Consider the following 20671-nt stretch of genomic DNA (forward strand, 5'->3'; position numbering starts at 1 on the left):
CAGATTGTCCAGTCAGAACAATAAATCACTCTGTCCATGTCCCACAATACATTTCTTTACTGCTCCCTTTTGAATCATACATCAGTATGAGTGTTGATCTATAAACAAAGTTTACGTTGCAGTTCTTGCCCACCTCTCTCACATCACTTACCTCTCTGTTAGGGCCCTTGCCCTCCTCTCTCAAATCTCTGTCCTCTCTGTTAGGGCCCTTGCCCTCCTCCTCACATCTCTGACCCTCTCTGTTGGGGCCCATGCCCACCACTCTCACCTCTCTGACCTCTTTGTAAGGGCCCATGCCCACCTCTCTCACCTCTCTGACCTCTCTGTTAGGGCCCATGCCCACCTCTCTCACCTCTCTGACCTCTCTGTTGGGGCCCATGCCCACCTCTCTCACATCACTTACCTCTTTGTTAGGGCCCTTGCCCTCCTATCTCAAATCTCTGTCCTCTCTGTTAGGGCCCATGCCCACCTCTCTCACATCTCTTACCTCTCTGTTAGGGCCCATGCCCTCCTCTCTGACCTCTCTGTTAGGGCCCTTGCCTTCCTCTCTCACATCTCTGACCTCTCTGTTGGGGCCCATGCCCACCTCTCTCACATCACTGACCTCTTTGTTAGGGCCCATGCCCACCTCTCTGACATCTCTGACCTCTCTGTTGGGGCCCATGTCCACCTCTCTCACATCACTGACCTCTCTGTTAGGGCCCATGCCCTCCTCTTTCACATCTCTGTCCTCTCTGTTAGGGCCCTTGCCCTCCTCCTCACATCTATGACCTCTCTGTTAGAGCCCATGCCCTCCTCTCTGACCTCTCCGTTAGAGCCCATGCCCTCTTCTCTTTCCTCTCTGTTAGGGCCCATGCTCTCTTCTCTGTCCTCTCTGTTAGGGCCCATGCTCTCTTCTCTGTCCTCTCTGTTAGAGCCCATGCCCTCCTCTCTGACCTCTCTGTTAGAGCCCATGCCCTCTTCTCTGTCCTCTCTGTTAGGGCCCATGCTCTCTTCTCTGTCTTCTCTGTTAGAGCCCATGCCCTCCTCTCTGATCTCTCTGTTAGAGCCCATGCCCTCTTCTCTGTCCTCTCTGTTAGGGCCCATGCCCTCTTCTCTGTCCTCTCTGTTAGGGCCCATGCCCTCTTCTCTGTCCTCTCTGTTAGAGCCCATGCCCTCTTCTCTGTCCTCTCTGTTAGAGCCCATGCCCTCTTCTCTGTCCTCTCTGTTAGGGCCCATGCTCTCTTCTCTGTCCTCTCTGTTAGAGCCCATGCCCTCCTCTCTGATCTCTCTGTTAGAGCCCATGCCCTCTTCTCTGTCCTCTCTGTTAGGGCCCATGCTCTCTTCTCTGTCCTCTCTGTTAGGGCCCATGCTCTCTTCTCTGACCTCTCTGTTAGGGCCCATGCCCTCCTCTCTGACCTCTCTGCTGGTGTCCATGGCATGGAGTGCATTTTTTTGACCCCATAGGTATCTAACAGGGGTGATTTTAGTGCTGTGTAAATCAAACTCAAGTTATTTTCTTGGGTTTGTAAATAAGAATAAGAACACATGCTTCTTTGGGGCTTCTTGGGAAACTCAATATATTTCACTTCGATTATTAACATTCACACAAACTGTAAGGGCAACCATCATTCTGTGTTCTGTGCTCGAGTCTCTCCCTCTTCTGCCGCTATCTTACTGTATGAGGGAACAAGGTCACTTTACCCGAGAAGAGAAATATGGTGCGAAATAGCCAGTGATGCACATAATTTTTTTTCAGTCTGGTTCTTGTGAGAGCACCTGAAGATTTAGAACGTATTTATGATCACCACTGCATGAATTGTAATGAGTAATTTCCTTTACTGGTGAAACTCCAGCAGGGACCTCTCATCCCGGCAGAACTGCTCTACATCAGGCTTGGACCGAAAACCACTTAAAATACTGTAAAACATGACAAACAAACATTATGTGATCTTAATGATACATGCATATAAGCAATGCCTAAATGCTAAATGAGAAAATGCTTTGGTGTATAATGTATATAATAATATTCAAAGCATCTTCTTTTAGCTCAATCATCATAAGTAGCTGTTCTGTTAATTTCTTCATTTATAGATCCACACTCATACTGATGTATGATTCAAAAGGGAGCAGTAAAGGAGTTTATTGTGGACATGGACAGAGTGATTTATTGTTCTGACTGGACAATCTGTAGCGGTTGCCACATAACTAAGAACTGCACCATAAACTTCTATACATTATTTGCTCTTAAAGGTGTAATGTATGAATATATGTATTCAGATATCAATGAATAATTAGGCAAACTGTGAACTAGAGATGGCGGAGTTGAGGTGTTTAAAGGGTTAAAATGGCATAAATTAATATCTTCTCTTCATGTTTCTCACCTGCAGTGACGGATCAGTTTCAGAGCAGATCTTCGTCATCTTCATCTCCTCTTCCTCTCTCCTATATACCTCTCTCCACTGCACTCGTCTTCTCTTCAGTTCTTCTTCATTCTGTTCTTCAAGGAGTTTCAGTTTCTTTTCAAGAGTCTTCTGTTGATCTTCTGTTGTCTCTTCTCTGAATCCTCTAGTTGTTCTCGTCTCTCTCTTTCTCTCTGATTAATCCCTCCATTTCACTATTCAGTCTCTGAATCTGTTCTTCACAAATGAGTTTTTCTCTCTCACTCCTTTCTCTCAATATAGTTCCTCTAGTGTCTATTTCTCCCATTCCTCTTGTTCTCTCTTCATGTTCTCATGCATCATTTCCTCACTCTCTTCTCTCTCTTAAATTACTCTTTAAAGAGGGAGAACTATAATAAAACTCTCTACTCTTTCTCTCTTTATCATGATTCTTTAGTTCTTCCTCATCATCATTTTCATTCTCTTTCTCTTCTTCCAGTTTCTTCATCTCTTTCTCTGTCTCCATCAGTATGTTCTTCTGTTGTTCTTGTCTTTCTCTTTCCATCTGTCTGAACATCTTACATGAGTAGAAACTCCCTCCGTTTGCTTTCACCATGTTGTCTATCTTCTGTAGTAGATCAGTCACCTGTACTCGGTCTTCAGTCTGATTATTATTGAACACTGCTTCAGTCAGCTTCATCAGAGGAGATCCAGGTTTTCCCAAACACTGTTTGATGGTCTTCTTCTTCAGGAAATCTCCTCTGGTGAAGAGCACCATCGTGAACTTTAATGAGTTTTCACTGAGTGTCTCTTGGATGATCTTCACTGATTCTGATTCTTCTTTAGTGAATCGTCTCAGTCTCAGTGAAACCAGTAAGAGAAGCACACGCGGTCCCGGCAGGATCATGGAGATGCAGTGTCTGATTTCTCTCTGGATCTCCTCATTACTGAGTTCAGTATCAAACAGTCCTGGAGTGTCGATCACAGTAACACCTCGACTGTTGATTGCAGATGTTCCTCTCTGACTCTCTTTAGTCTCTGATTCAAAAGATTCTTCTGCTGTAAAACCTAACATTGTGTTTGCAGTTGCACTTTTCCCAACTCCAGTTTTTCCCAGCAGCACAATCCTCAGATCATCTTCTGTGTGCTTTTCTAAATTTTCATCAGGCATTTGCTGTCTGTCAGATTCACTTTATCTGCACAGTTAGCATTTTAGTGGAAATATTTGAGAGAAAATATGCAGTACAACTAATGTGATTCACTATGAGCTGCGTGTTTAATATGGATCAGGAACTGTGATATTTAAATTTTTTTAAACTAAATTATTTTGTAGCATATTTCATATATTTATTTCAAACTCAAATGATTCAGATTGTTAAAATTACAGCAGAACTCTCAGGTTCACTGCTCCAGAGGATTGTATTAGTTCAGTGATTGGCCAAAAAATAATCAGTTTGACTAATGTAATAATCTTCATTTCTTGTGGAACACTGAAGCTTGACCTTTGACCTTATTTTTCAAAATATTGGACATTTGAATATTTCAATGGAATTTTGAATTTTTATGATTATGAATGTTGTCTTTGGCAGTTCTTTTGTGTAAAATACAAATGTAATATAGAATCCAACTCTATTGTAGAAATTAGAAAAAATCAGTCAAATCTTTTTTTTTCATGCTCAGACTGATTTTCTGCTCATTACCTTGTGACAGTAAATATGTGTCTATTGAGTTGATTTTCTTCTTTATCTCATCATATTTCATCAGTGTTTTCATCTGAGCCTCCAGAAATGTCTCTGTGGAGTAAAACTCTCCTCTGTTTCCTTCCAGTATCTGCTCGATGTTCTCCATCAATGTGGACACTTGTGTTTTTGGACCAAAGAACTAATGTCGTCCTCCGAACCTCTCGATGACAGACTGTGTTTCTTCACTGAGTTCTTCTGAGTCCTGCTTTATGAGGATCATGATGTGTTTGTTGATTCTGGAGCTGAAGATCCTCTGGATCTTCTCTGTTTCTGCTTTGTCTTCATGATTGAGTGGAGCATCAGGAATAATGAGGAGGAAAGCATGAACTCCAGGATGACAGAGAGACACACAGCTGAGAGTCTGACGCATCACTTCCTCCTCTGAGAGACGAGCCGGAGCTGGAAGCTCCACCAGACTGATCAGACGATCATGAAGCTCCACGTCTGATCTTCTGTCTGTCTGCTGCAGGATCTGCTCTGATACAGAGGATTTTAACATCCCGTCACTGCCGCACACGACCAGATTCAGCTTCACAGCCTCTGAAACTGACAGAAGAAGAAGATTAAAACATGTTCATTTATCACTAGAAACTTCAAATATCATCACACTCACGTCTCTCTGTGATCTGTTGTTTCACTGTGAAACACTGTGCAGCTTCAGCACACTCCAGGTGATCATTCATTTTCACAATCTCCTCAAACATCTGCAGGAGATCATCAGGAGAGCTGCTCCTCTGAAGACTGAAGTGTCTGTTTGCACATTTCTGAATGATGTTCTGTAGGATGTCACTGGTTTCTGTGGGCTCTTGTGAGCTGAGCACCATGGTGTGTTGATAAACCTGCTCAGAGAAAGAGTGCAGCACCTTCTCCACACGCTCCTGATCTTCTGCTGAACACGGCTCATGTCTGAGGAGCAGCACGATCACATGAGGTCCTGGATCAGACAGAAACACACACTCTCTCACTGTGTGTGTGATCTGATGATCTGAGATGTTCCTCTGGAGCAGCTGAGGACTGTTGATGATGATCAGGTGTCTGTCCTTCAGTCTTCCTCCGACTCTCTCTACAACATCTGGAGGAGCTTCACTGTCAAACGCTGCTCGTCCTAAGATGAAGTTCCCCACCTGACTGTTTTCTGACACGCTCGAACCCAGAAGAACAATCCTCACTGCAAACAGTCAAATCAGACTTTCAGAGCTACATCTAATGATGTCAAGCTCTTAATTAACTCAACATCACAGACTGAAATGATCAGAAGTTTGCATTTATCACTATAGTTTCCACACACTCTCCATCACTTCATGTATTAATGTACTCACTGTAAAGAGGCAGGTCTTTGCTCCGTCTTCTGCGATGAGGATTGTGGGCAGCAATCACTGTATGAAATAATAGTCTTACATTATATTTAACACAAACCAGCAGAAATCTGAATAAATGTATTTTCCTCAGAAGTTATGTATAATCAAGTATTTCTGTCTACCCTTAATATATATTCTGCATGTAAATGAAAGTGCTTTAAGAAAGTTAAGTCTATAAACAGAATTAAAATATTCTTAAAGACTCATCTTAAGCTTTCAGTGATTCTCACCTCTGGTATCAGCGAGTGACATGTTTTTCTGTTTCCTCCTCCGTCTCTTTCATCTGTCTTCAGCTGATGATCTTCTCTGACTCCTGACGTCTGTCTCCTCATGGTCCTGTAAGAGATTTGAGTGCTTGTCAAACAGTAACACAGTCTCTGTTCATTTATCCAGACTGTGTGAAGCTCCGTCACTGTTCTGCCTGTAGTTTGTGCTTCAGTTTTCTGTTTAACTGCAGCAGGTTTAACAGCGAATCTCAACTCGTAGATCACGAAGCTCTTTCTGTTCACAGGTTTAATTCCCACTGAACAAACACACAATCTCTGATTTACATAAAACAGATCGAACTTAATTATTTGAAGGACTGAAAGAAGTTTAAGAGGCTTATTATTGCAACTTTATGAATTATGAAGCAAACATTTGCTAGCAGTTTAATACTTAACTGAGTTACACAGACTAAACAACAGCAGTCTGTTTACAGATGAAACTGATCAGGGCTGCGTTTCCAGATAGTGATGGATCTTAGCTCTGAAGAGCGCTCTCTACACGCGAGGTTACAAACTTCTTCCGGACCAGGTGATGTCATTTTCAGCTGATTTAAAGGACACCATACAAATAAGGAAAAACAAAACATATGGGAGGACTTTGCTACAGAATGAATTGCTTCCAGGGGTGTTAAGAGATCAGGGAAGGAGGTCCACAAGAAGAAGTCTTGAAAGACATTAGACTATGTCTTAAAGAGGCCAATGAGAGGGATTTTCAACAGCAGCTCTTTGACTCATCAATAAAACCATGTTGAGTCAAAGTTGTTGATTGAGTCAGATGTGTTTCCTGAAGCACCCGAGGTCTAAGGCCCTTCTGTTTCTGAAGTGAATGCTAATGCTTGATGGTTATTTTCAAACATAAACATGTAAGTTTAGATATTATTAATATATAAAGTGTATATCGAGGGGTGAGAACCATAGCATACTTTGATCTGATTTTGTGTACTGATTTCAATCTTTTATAATAAAAATGTGCACACACATGGATGACAGGATACTTACTGAACACTATTTTAACATTTATTCAGAAAAAAATTAACTTATTATTTTTATTTAAAAAAAAATCACTTGCAACTTTTTGGCACCAATGTTGTATTATCTTTATCTTTGTCACAAAATAAGATTAATAATACATCTTCAGCAGTAAAAAAAATCAGTTTTCTTCTCATGGGTGACCTACCTGGCTCACATGTGGTGTCAGCCATTTTGACTCAAGTGTTATCCACAGGCTTTACCACAATACATTTCTCAGTGCCAAAGGGATGTGGGTGCAGTTACACCCTTTTTAGCACCAACTGGTTTAGTACATTCAGTGTTCAGTCTTTTGGTTTCAAATGAATAACTCCAAAATTATTAAGAATTCAATATTAAGAATTGTCCTTTTGGTAGTAGAACGAGCTCAAGGGCTTTCATTTGATTTATACTGTATACACATACATATCTCATTTGACCCAAAATGTCACTTACGCCCTTCTGGTATTTGTACTTCATCTAGCCAATATATTTCTACATGCAATACAGTGCTGCCAGTCAAGACTAATCAGTATGATTTATTATCGATATATTATAGAATGTCAAACTTAAAAATGATCACTTTGGTACATGGGGCGGGCAATAATATAAAACACACAGCCTTTTACACAGATAAGTTTCTCATAAGGTTCTGTGACAAAATGAAAGTGAAACAACTCATAGAGTTGTTAAAGACACTGATGATTAAAATAAACTGACGTTTTAGGGCTGATATGTACATTTCATTTTACATAAAGACCATTTATAAAGAAATGTAATACCTGTAGGTTTCATCATGTATGCATATTTCCTTGGTGCTGCCATGAGAGCAGGAAGACATGTGAATGAAGAAGAAATGTGTGTGTGTGTGTGTGTGTGGAGTCAGTGATGATAGGAAGCTTAAAACCTCTTCCTGTCTGATTAGCAAATAAACGTTCAAGCTACAGTTCCTGCAGTTGCGTGCACTGCATGCAAGGTGCCGATGGAGACTGAGGGTGAGCAGAGGGGCTGACAGGAGACAGCGGAGGCGGGGGTGAGGACTGATGTAGAGGTGGAGGGAGAGGGAGGCTGGGGGGGTTCTGAGCAGTCTATGGGTTCAGGGATGGTGTGAGCTGCCCACACACACACACACACACACACACACACACACACCAGTTGGCCACTCCCAGCTCCGGGAGCGCCAGAGGTAAGGGAACGACCTCCATGGTCGAGACAGGACAGACAGATAGTTTCAGCACAACCTCCATGGTCCTGATGGGATGGACACACAGTTCAGAGCAGACAAACCAGTCATAAACGGCCACTTTGGGCATATCAGGACAGGCAGAGAGTTCAGTGGAAGTAGCCGGGTGCTGAGTCTGTGGCTGTTCTATATGCAAGCATTAATGTCTTGAACTTGATGTGAGCCACAATCGGTAGCCAGTGCAAGGAGATAAAGAGAGGTGTAACATGGGCTCTTTTGAGTATGTAGAAGACCTCATGCCACTGCATTCTGAATCATTTGGAGAGGTTTGATTGTGTTTGATGAAAGTCCAGCCAGAAGAGCATTGTAGTAGTTCAGCCTAGAAATGACAAGGGCCTGGACAAGAAGTTGTGCTGAATGCTTCGTTAGAAAGGGCCTAATCTTTCTGATGTTGCAATTCAAACCTGCAAGATCGAGCAGTCTTTACAATGTGGTCTTTGAATGTCAGCTTGTCATCAAAGATTACACCAATATTTCTGATCGAAGTTGATGGGGTTATTGTAGAAAAATCTAGCTGGATGGAGAAATTATGTAGTAGAGTAGCAGTGGCAGGGAGGACAAGAAGCTCAGTCTTTGCCAGGTTGAGCTGTAGGTGATGTTCTTTTATCCATGCTGAGATGTCCGACAGGCAGCCTGAGATCTGTGCAGCTACCGTTGGATCATCTGGTTGAAATGAAAGATAGAGCTGTGTGTCATCAGCATAGCAATGGTCCTGACTGACCATCACAAGCATTGGACACAGGCCCGGACCAACCATCATGAACACCGGGCGCGGGCCGGGACCAACCATCACAAGCATCGGACCGACAATAAGTGCTATGTTTACTGATGTGTAACACTAAACATTGCCCGTCACATATGCAGGTCAGGACTTTTGTCCTATACGTTGGAACTAGCGTTTATTAGAGATGAACATTGATTGTTGTGAGGATACATCCGAGGATATGGAAAAGTTCTGCTTGCCCACTAGGTTTCATAAACTGAACTGAGCTTTGTTTGCAGGAGTCGTTTTTGGGTGAACATTCAGTGACATTCAGTGTTTACAAAAACACAACAGCTTACTGCATAACATCCCCTTTAACTGATTTATCACAAATTATTAGTTCTTTATCACTTTTATAATAGCAGCCTTTTAAAATGTCACTAGTGTTCAGGTGTTTGATTATTCAGGCAGCAGAGGGCGCTATACTGTCACATTCGGATGAACAGAGTTTGATGCAGTCATCAGACGCCTTTGTTTTTTATTTTGTACTGTTCTCTTAGGTCCACTTACAATGTTATCAAGATTATTACATTAAAAAAAATCATCATTCAGAAGTAATATGGTATTTTCTGTCCTGTTTTGACGCCCTCATCAGAACGCTCCATTTAAATAGGTGTGGAGAAATGCATGAAGCAAAATGACATAATGACAATTATATCAGCAGCCATATCACCCTGCAGCCCAAGACTGGTCACCCACTGAAGCTAAGCAGGGTTCAAACTAGGCTGCTGCTGGAAGAGGAGTGTTAGTGAGACCAGCAGGGGGCGCTCACCCTGGGCTCTGTGTGGGTCTTAAAGACCCAGTATAGTGACGGGGTGAGACGATAAAACAGGGGTCACGACTCACTGTGGTCACTAAAAATCCCATGGCACTTCTCATAAAGAGTAGAAGTGTATCCCGGTGTGTTATTTTATTTATTTATTTAGCATTTTTTAGGGTCTCTCTCTAAGGACTTTGCTTTTTTTCTTTAGATCAACTGGTGGGAGGTGTGTGACGGGGATTCCCCTTTAACCACTGATGCTCTGCCTTTTCAGTTATGACTGTCCCCGGATTTTTAGGGGGACCCCCCCATCCCCCGATCAGACCGCAAACGTGTCCTCATCTGCACTGTTTACAAGGACACAGCAGAGTGCACCCCACAAAGGCTGGTGAAGGAGGCGATCAAGGGACGCAGTGATGATGATGATTAGAGAGGAGACAGCTGACTCACCACAAGACACACACACACACACCACTAATGTCGGGACACTGGTGAAGGAGGCGATAAAGGGACGCAGTGATGATGATAATTAGAGAGGAGACAGCTGACTCGCCACAAGACACACACACACACACACACACACACCACTAATGTCGGGACGCTGGTGAAGGAGGCGATCAAGGGACGCAGTGATGATGATGATTAGAGAGGAGACAGCTGACTCGCCACAAGACACACACACACACACACACACACACACACCACTAATGCACACACACAGTGATGATGATAATTATAGTGGTGATTGCTGAATTTACACAACACACACACACACTGATGCCACTAATGTCGGGACGCTGCTGAAGGAGGCGATCGAGGGACGCAGTGATGATGATAATTAGAGAGGAGACAGCTGACTCGCCACAAGACACACACACACACACACACACACACACCACTAATGTCGGGACGCTGGTGAAGGAGGCGATCAAGGGACGCAGTGATGATGATAATTAGAGAGGAGACAGCTGACTCGCCACAAGACACACACACACACACATACACCACTAATGTCGGGACGCTGGCGAAGGAGGCGATCAAGGGACGCAGTGATGATGATAATTAGAGAGGAGACAGCTGACTCGCCACAACACACACACACACCACTAATGTCGGGACGCTGGTGAAGGAGGCGATCAAGGGACGCAGTGATGATGATAATTAGAGAGGAGACAGCTGACTCGCCACAAGACACACACACACACACACCACTAATGTCGGGACGCTGGCGAAGGAGGCGATCAAGGGAAGCAGTGATGATGATAATTAGAGAGGAGACAGCTGACTCGCCACAAGACACACACACACACACACAAACACACACCACTAATGTCGGGACGCTGGTGAAGGAGGCGATCGAGGGACGCAGTGATGATGATAATTAGAGAGGAGGCAGCTGACTCGCCACAAGACACACACACACACACACACACACCACTAATGTCGGGACGCTGGTGAAGGAGGCGATCAAGGGACGCAGTGATGATGATAATTAGAGAGGAGACAGCTGACTCGCCACAAGACACACACACACACACACACCACTAATGTCGGGACGCTGGCGAAGGAGGCGATCAAGGGACGCAGTGATGATGATAGTTAGAGAGGAGACAGCTGACTCGCCACAAGACACACACACACACAACTAATGTCGGGACGCTGGTGAAGGAGGCGATAAAGGGAAGCAGTGATGATGATAATTAGAGAGGAGGCAGCTGACTCGCCACAAGACACACACACACACACACACACACACACACACACCACTACTTTCGGGACGCTGGTGAAGGAGGCGATCAAGGGAAGCAGTGATGATGATAATTAGAGAGGAGACAGCTGACTCGCCACAAGACACACACACACACACACACACACACACCACTACTTTCGGGACGCTGGTGAAGGAGGCGATAAAGGGACGCAGTGATGATGATAATTAGAGAGGAGACAGCTGACTCGCCACAAGACACACACACACAAGACACACACACCACTAATGTCGGGACGCTGGTGAAGGAGGCGATCAAGGGAAGCAGTGATGATGATAATTAGAGAGGAGACAGCTGACTCACCACAAGACACACACACACACACACACCACTACTTTCGGGACGCTGGTGAAGGAGGCGATCAAGGGAAGCAGTGATGATGATAATTAGAGAGGAGACAGCTGACTCACAACAAGACACACACACACACACACACACACACACACACACCACTAATGTCGGGACGCTGGTGAAGGAGGCGATCAAGGGACGCAGTGATGATGATGATTAGAGAGGAGACAGCTGACTCACCACAAGACACACACACACACACACACCACTAATGTCGGGACGCTGGCGAGGGAGGCGATCAAGGGACGCAGTGATGATGATGATTAGAGAGGAGACAGCTGACTCGCCACAAGACACACACACACACACCACTAATGTCGGGACGCTGGTGAAGGAGGCGATCAAGGGACGCCAGTGATGATGATAATTAGAGAGGAGACAGCTGACTCGCCACAAGACACACACACACACTCACCACTAATGTCGGGACGCTGGCGAAGGAGGCGATCAAGGGACGCAGTGATGATGATTATTAGAGAGGAGACAGCTGACTCGCCACAAGACACACACACACACACACACACCACTAATGTCGGGACGCTGGTGAAGAAGGCGATCAAGGGAAGCAGTGATGATGATAATTAGAGAGGAGACAGCTGACTCGCCACAAGACACACACACACACCACTAATGTCGGGACGCTGGTGAAGGAGGCGATCAAGGGACGCAGTGATGATGATAATTAGAGAGGAGACAGCTGACTCGCCACAAGACACACAAACACACACCACTAATGTCGGGACACTGGTGAAGGAGGCGATCAAGGGACGCAGTGATGATGATAATTAGAGAGGAGACAGCTGACTCACCACAAGACACACACACACACCACTAATGTCGGGACGCTGGTGAAGGAGGCGATCAAGGGACGCAGTGATGATGATAATTAGAGAGGAGACAGCTGACTCGCCACAAGACACACACACACACCACTAATGTCGGGACGCTGCTGAAGGAGGCGATCAAGGGACGCAGTGATGATGATAATTAGAGAGGAGACAGCTGACTCGCCACAAGACACACAGACACACACACCACTACTTTCGGGACGCTGGTGAAGGAGGCGATCAAGGGACGCAGTGATGATGATAATTAGAGAGGAGACAGCTGACTCGCCACAAGACACACACACACACACCACTAATGTCGGGACGCTGGTGAAGGAGGCGATCAAGGGACGCAGTGATGATGATGATTAGAGAGGAGACAGCTGACTCGCCACAAGACACACACACACACCACTAATGTCGGGACGCTGGGGAAGGAGGCGATCAAGGGAAGCAGTGATGATGATAATTAGAGAGGAGACAGCTGACTCGCCACAAGACACACACACACACACACACACCACTAATGTCGGGACGCTGCTGAAGGAGGCGATCAAGGGACGCAGTGATGATGATAATTAGAGAGGAGACAGCTGACTCGCCACAAGACACACACACACACACACACACACACCACTAATGTCGGGACGCTGGTGAAGGAGGCGATCAAGGGAAGCAGTGATGATGATAATTAGAGAGGAGACAGCTGACTCGCCACAAGACACACACACACACACACAACTAATGTCGGGACGCTGGTGAGGGAGGCGATCAAGGGACGCAGTGATGATGATAATTAGAGAGGAGACAGCTGACTCGCCACAACACACACAAACACACACCACTAATGTCGGGACGCTGGCGAAGGAGGCGATCAAGGGACGCAGTGATGATGATAATTAGAGAGGAGACAGCTGACTCGCCACAAACACACACACACACACACCACTAATGTCGGTGACACTGGTGAAAGGAGGCGATCAAGGACGCAGTGATGATGATGATAATTAGAGAGGAGACAGCTGACTCGCCAGACCACCACACACACACACACACACACACCACTAATGTCGGGACGCTTGGTGAAGGAGGCGATCAAGGGAAGCAGTGATGATGATGATTAGAGAGGAGACAGTTGACTCGCCACAAGACACACACACACACACACCACTAATGTCGGGACGCTGGTGAAGGAGGCGATCAAGGGACGCAGTGATGATGATAATTAGAGAGGAGACAGCTGACTCACCACAAGACACACACACACACACACCACTAATGTCGGGACGCTGGTGAAGGAGGCGATCAAGGGACGCAGTGATGATGATGATTAGAGAGGAGACAGCTGACTCGCCACAAGACACACACACACACACACCACTAATGTCGGGACGCTGGTGAAGGAGGCGATCGAGGGGAAGCAGTGATGATGCTAATTAGAGAGGAGACAGCTGACTCGCCACAAGACACACACACACACACACACACACAACACCACTACATTCGGGACGCTGGTGAAGGAGGCGATCGAGGGACGCAGTGATGATGATAATTAGAGAGGAGTACAGCTGACTCACCACAAGACACACCACACACACACACCACTAATGTCGGGACGCTGGTGAAGGAGGCGATCAAGTGACGCAGTGATGATGATAATTAGAGAGGAGACAGCTGACTCGCCACAACACACACAAACACACACACCACTAATGTCGGGACGCTGGTGAAGGAGGGCGATAAAGGGACGCAGTTGATGATGATAATTAGAGAGGAGACAGCTGACTCGCCACACGACACACACACACACACACCCAAACACCACCACTATGTCGGGACACTGGTGAAGGAGGCGATCAAGGGACGCAGTGATGATGATGATTAGAGAGGAGACAGCTGACTCACCACAAGAGCACAAACACACACACCCCACTAATGTCGGGACGCTGGTGAAGGAGGCGATCGAGGGACGCAGTGATGATGATAATTAGAGAGGAGACAGCTGACTCACCACAAGACACACACACACACACACACACACACACACACCACTACTTTCGGGACGCTGGTGAAGGAGGCGATAAAGGGACGCAGTGATGATGATAATTAGAGAGGAGACAGCTGACTCGCCACAACACACACAAACACACACCACTAATGTCGGGACGCTGGTGAAGGAGGCGATCAAGGGAAGCAGTGATGATGATAATTAGAGAGGAGACAGCTGACTCACCACAAGACACACACACACACCACTACTTTCGGGACGCTGGTGAAGGAGGCGATCAAGGAAGCTGTGATGATGATAATTAGAGAGAGAGGTTCTTTACAGTTTTTTCCGATTGCTTGGGCACAATTTTTAAAACAAGGCTCATTTTGTCAAAAACACTATACACAATTATGCACATCCCACAAACACAAGTATCAGAACATCTCAGATCTTTTGAAAAAAAAACGCAGCACTTCATTCAACAAACTTTACAATTTCTCAACAAAACCCAATTTTGGTACCATATGCCACACGGTTCATACAGTTAAATTCAGTTTGAAACACTTAGACACTGCTTGGCACAATCTTAAACACTTAAAGACAAGTACTGCACATTCATGACAATATTTATTTCCCAGCACATTGTAAAATCTTCATTACACTCTACGTACAATTAGGCTGACATTTTGCACTAAAATCATCAGAATGGTATTCCAACTCTAATATAGTAGTACATAACCTTTTTGTGGAGATGAGTCACCAACAACTACCCTCCAGCATCATCTCTTCTATGGCTGGGTACCCGGCCACTTCATCCATATCCCACAGTCAATGTTCCTCCCTTGCAAAACAGAGAGAGGAACGAATACTTCGTTCAATTGGAGGACTCCTCCTCACACCAGAAACTGTATCTGTTAGGTCACAGGCTCCTCCATTGCTTGGAATGAGGGGTATCACCTACAGATAGGGTCAGGGGTCATAAAACCGTCCACTTCCAGCAGAAGGGGAAAGGGGAAGGAAGGGAGAGTGTTGTGGGAGGTTCTGGAATAATGGAACCAGGCACCTTGTCTGTCCACTGCTTAGTCTGTCTGAAAGCATTATGTGGTCGGTGTTGTAAGGAGCTATTTTGGCGTGCCAGTGGAGGACACCATTCTGCGTGATTGCAGCATAGATTGTGATGTTACCACCACGTTGACCCGGGACATTCAAAAGAGCTCCTCTGGTCCAAGTGTGTTTCTCCCCGATTCCTCTTCCTGCACCACTGCTTTTCACAAAAATTCACCCCTGTTAACTTTTTAGAGTGCTTACACCTTGAACTAGTTTGAGTTTTACAGTTCAGCACCTAAGTGTGTGCACACCAGATGGATGTGTTTGATCATATTGTTTTCATATGTGAAGTATTTTGGAAAAGCAGTGTCTTGAAATGGCAAAGATCGTGACAAGTAGATTTCTGTGTCCTAATAATGTAGAGAAGTGTGTGTAGTGTTTGCAAAAAAGTGTGAGGCTGGGGAATACCTTGCTTATAGGTGTGCATCATCTGTGGCTGATGTTCTCCTCTTTGAGTGTAGGGTTTCACTAGCTGTGCGTTATTTTTTTATTTTAGTGTGTAAGCAATCATAAAAAACTGTAGGTCACAGACAGGCAACTGGAAAAAAACTCTTCTGTTGTGGTGGATTCAGCTTTGATAGGCAGCAGGTTTCTGTCTCTACAGGCCAGTTCTTCCACCCTGACGTAATAGTCTTGCGATCCTCTTCCACTCTTCTTTTGCTGTTCTTTTGAACTTTCCACCTCATTCTGGGGGCCACAGAGAATCTGCTCAGATTAGGTTTGAACTCTTTTGTCGCTTGTCGACCAACAAGAGCTTCGTCGACCTTTGTATTCGTTTTGAAAATGATATTGTTACGTTCTCCTTCCTTGTACTCCTCCTTCCTCCGCCTATCATATCGGCTCTGACTTCTTCAACCTCTCAGATTCGATGGAGCCAGCTTTGAACTGGACGTCTATCTGGGTACATTCCGATCATTTAGAGCGAAACCCCTGTGAACATGTGTGAAGTAATTTTAGGGTTAAATGATGACAAGTCCGTGTTGCACGTGTTCTTAACTTTGCTTTTCCTTGTGTTTTAGGGTTGTTGGGTCATCACAAAGTTCACATCCCCGTGCAAGCGTGTGTTTTAGGTGAGTGGATAAATGTGTTATTCGAGTTTAAACTAAGGCGTAGCTTGAGATCAAAAAAACCGTGAGTCCTAATTGCCTGAACCTTGTTTACGGTTTTTGTTACGCAGAAATTGAGGATTTATTTACCAGAATTTGATTTGGCTATGGTTCACCGAATGGGTTTAGTGTCTTATCACATGCTGAGGACACTGAAATCGCTACAGCATGACGGCTCGTGACCGATAGAGGAGGCGGCGAATCAGCAGACGAGCGGCGATGAAAAGCAGCGGAGGCGTCATTTCCCTGAACGCGGCGCGTCTTTACAGCTGATTTTGTTCCACGTATCGTCGAATTGCCAGCTTAAAGAGCAGACGAGCGTGAAACCTACAAAAGACCTGAAAACAAACCATCACAACATCACAATTCTTTTACAATGTACAATGTGAAAAGTGAAACATTTCGAACTGGTGGACTATTCTGAAAAATAAAAAGACAGATAAAAACGTGTATTTCTACATCCTTACCTTACCGGACTTGTGCCATCAACGCAGAAGAGAGCTGAAGGGGTTTTGGTGCAGAAGCTGCAGGTTTTAAACTGAGAGAGAGAGAGATAGAGAGAGAGAGCTCGTGTCAGCTTTCCCGAAGAAACAGAGACACACGCAGAGATCAACCAAGGATATTATAGTTTTGAATTTTTATTTTTATCGTTTTCAAATTTAAATAGTTTAAATAGTTTAATTCATGGTTTTGTTAGTTTTAGTTTAGTTTTTATTTTATGAACACATTTTTAATTTAATCTTTATACCATTTTAGTTTCAGTTTTAGTGATTATTTATAGTTTAGCAGAGTTATTGGAACACTTCCAGTTGTAGACCAAAGCAAGACATTATTAATCTGAGCAAAGTTTTACATGTTTTGCATAGGTTTACAGTTAACTCTTGTGCAAACCTCTTAATAATGAAAATAAAAACAAATCTTTACAATTGAACAAAAAACTAAAATATGCAACTTATATGTATAAAAATTATTAATTCATTTTCATATCATATCATTCATATTAAAGACGTTAATCTTGTTAAAAGCATGACTAATAGTTTACAAACAAACATAACTAAGCAAGGTTTTTTGCAGACGTTACTACAAAGCCTACAGGTATTTCTGCAGGACAATGAAGGCCTCCAGTGCTGTGACAATGTTGATATTTTATGTTATGGACATTTAAGACTAATAATAAAATATGTTCGCAATGGATACAGGCCCAGGGGGGGGCGTGTCTAGAGCATTTTAAATGGGGTGGCCAGTCTGGGGCACTGGCTCAAAGAGGTTGGCGGGGGGGGACATATGCATATTTATGTGGGATTCACTCTCGAAGTAGCAGTGATTGACACAATGATGACAAAACAATAGACGGGAGAAAATATGTGAAAATGGGCATTAACACTAGAGCACCCTCACTAATTTTAGAAGCACCATCAGTGATTATTTCTGGAACCTGGTTAATACACGCTTTATTGCTATATACAAAAACAACAAAAATACAAATGCATAATAAAACAATTGAATAAATGCATATTTATAAGTTAAACATAACTAAAAAATAAGAACGCTATTAATAAAATAAATAACTATGGCTGACTATAATCAGCTTGCTGGCTTGCTTCCATTTAATGAGATAAGCCTACTCCTCATCTGAATTAGAAAAAAGGCGCTTCTAGTCTTCAGTGATGCAAGAACGTTTGAGCATATACGTAATCACTGAGCAAAAAGCAGATCCAATTCATAAAAAGAACAATGTATATTTAAAAGCACACATCAGTTTGTGTGAGTGAAAATCCACTTGCAGTGAGTGCGTGCTTCGCGCATTACATGAATCCGCGTAACGTATGCGCTCTAGATATGTCAAATATCACGCTATAAAACAACCTAAAATTAAGTATAAAAGAGGAGAAAAGCGACCCTAGGCAGCTACACATGCCAGAGATCCGCCACTGCCAGATGCAGTTAGAAATTTACTAAAAAACAAGTCTATCATAAGACATCTGGGGGGGGGTGTCACCTGGGGTAGCCAGCCAAATTTCAGGGGGGGCAGTTGCCACCTGGCCCTGCAGTAGACACGCCTCTGTACAGACTATTTATGAAGTTGACTTTATTTTGGTATCAGAACTAATATGGTGGTAATTAGCGAGGCTATTTAAGTAATGTCATTAAAAGCGTTTAAATTGCCAATCACTTTTAATAATTAAAATCTGGCAAACAATTTGGCTCTAAATGGCTAAGATCTATAAATGGGTAAGCATGGTGGTGTCCAGTAAGCGACCAACTACGGCAGCGATTCAACGTGTCCTTGTTTTGAATCAAAAGACGGCGCTGGCGTAGACTGTTTACTCCATGTCAATTTTTTATTCAGCAAAACTTAAGCCCTTTTGACATTTTGCCTGGCGTGCTATATTTAAAAAATCGCCTCCCAAGACAACTCATTATGGAGCTGCTGGACCTTCTCCAGACTGCGATTTTGCCAGGCTAACCTTGGCGGAATTTTGCTTTAAGCCCTGAAGTCCAGCTGCTTGCAGCGCTTCAAGGTTTTTTTTTTGCTGGGGGGAGCTTCATGGGGTCGTGGGAGAGGGCTACGGCCTAGCAGTGCTTACCGGTGTGGAGGTCGCGTCCACACTGTCTGCGCCCTTCGCCATGCAGAATTCTGTTGTAAAGTACCTTACCATTAATATAAAAGTGTATTACATAATTTTTTTAGAAGTCGTTAGACCCATGTCAAGCGGCACAAGTGGCTAGCGGGATAAGGAGGTGGATGATTAGCGAGGGATGCCCGGTTAGTCTACCGTCACAGCATATCGATGTGAACATATTACTGACAATGATAATTTAATTAATAGTCTATATTTTACGGATAGCAAATATGTTAAATAAATGTTATGGAATAATTTGAGGAATGTTTCATTTGCATAGAATGTGTTGTCTTCTTGCGCCGTAATGCACCTTACGTGAAGTGGGCATCGATTCCTGAGCAATCGATGCCAACTAATTCAACATCTTCTCTTGGGACAGCTGTAACGTCGGACGTAAGAGGCGGCGATGTAAAGAAGCTTCCTAAGGGACCACTTCGAACACACTTAGGAACATAAACAACTTTGGTAGATATATCTTTCGAGTCTTCTTACCGCGCTAAGAGTGAGCGTTATCGGGGAACCGGGCCCTGGGTATTCTGGTATTCCCTTAAGGGGGTCGCACACCGGACGAGAAGCGCAGCGCCGCGTCGCGTCGCGCCACGTCTTTAAATTGAACACATTATTCTCTATGAGTGTACACACACCGGCGGCCATTCGGCGTCTGTCCGCGGCGTAGCTTCACGACTCAGGACCTTGTTCAAATTCCTGCCGCGCGCCCGCGGAGGCGCCATCTGCATAGTTTTGTATTAAAATAACATAATATTTGAACCAGAAGCCGTTGTTCATACATTATACCAAGATACCACTGCTGCAAAAATACTACTTACGTGGATTGTACAGCTTGAATAAAATGTTAACATATATAAATAAATGTGTAATAAGCGTAGTCCTTTTTAATCTTTATTTTTCTCTCGAACCCATTTAACAGTATTGCCTGTCGTGATTACATTTAATGTTGTCGGCAGCCACCTGCTGGATTTACCAGGTCTCAACCGTCACTTCAGGTCATTAAAATGGCGGAATTAGCGGACCGCAAGGACAAAAAGCTAGTCAGCGGCGGGGAAATACACAGAATTATATGCAACCAACCATAGATTCTTCAAAGACAACATGAGAGTCATAGAAGCATTGGAGGAAGATGGCGTTTGTCATCGGTTTTTCAGGTAAGATGTCCCAATTTTTCGATCTGAGGGTAAAATGTTCGTGACAGTCCTTAGAAACGTTAAGAAATAAGCATACCTATAAAAAATATGTGGGTTCTTTGTTTTGATGAGCGAACAAATCGGTATTAGTGGCTACAGCATTGGAAATGTTAAGTTTATAATAATACAAAACAATTGATGAATGGCAATCTAGAATGCTAATGATAATCTAGACTAAATTATAACACATATTAT

General features: G+C 44.1%; 2 protein-coding genes across 2 annotated transcripts; both read right to left on the reverse strand.

The window, feature by feature from the left end:
• Positions 1–2727: 2727 nt before the first annotated feature.
• LOC122138687 (GTPase IMAP family member 7-like) lies at positions 2728–3990 on the reverse strand. The gene has a single exon (XM_042732470.1). The coding sequence runs from the start codon at positions 3529–3531 to the stop codon at positions 2728–2730; it is 804 nt and encodes a 267-aa protein (XP_042588404.1). The 5' UTR covers positions 3532–3990.
• Positions 3991–4029: 39 nt separating this feature from the next.
• Positions 4030–5846, reverse strand: LOC109085051 (GTPase IMAP family member 4-like). Its single transcript, XM_042717746.1, has 4 exons — positions 5691–5846; positions 5422–5478; positions 4716–5270; positions 4030–4648 (listed from the first exon to the last, which is right to left on the reverse strand). The coding sequence occupies exons 1-4, from the start codon at positions 5710–5712 to the stop codon at positions 4242–4244; spliced, it is 1041 nt and encodes a 346-aa protein (XP_042573680.1). The 5' UTR covers positions 5713–5846; the 3' UTR covers positions 4030–4241.
• Between the last annotated feature and the right edge of the window lie 14825 nt (positions 5847–20671).

The sequence above is a fragment of the Cyprinus carpio genome, chromosome A3 (genome assembly GCF_018340385.1).
Source record: "Cyprinus carpio isolate SPL01 chromosome A3, ASM1834038v1, whole genome shotgun sequence".
NCBI lineage: Eukaryota > Metazoa > Chordata > Actinopteri > Cypriniformes > Cyprinidae > Cyprinus > Cyprinus carpio.

Coding starts and splice junctions, on each gene's coding strand:
- LOC109085051 (XM_042717746.1), bottom strand. CDS start 5,712: ATGTCACTCGCTGATACCAGAG. Junction 5,271..5,421: donor CAAAGACCTGCCTCTTTACA/GTGAGTACATTA, acceptor GACTGTTTGCAG/TGAGGATTGTTCTTCTGGGT. Junction 4,649..4,715: donor ACAACAGATCACAGAGAGAC/GTGAGTGTGATG, acceptor TTCTTCTGTCAG/TTTCAGAGGCTGTGAAGCTG.
- LOC122138687 (XM_042732470.1), bottom strand. CDS start 3,531: ATGCCTGATGAAAATTTAGAAAAGCACACAGAAGATGATCTGAGGATT.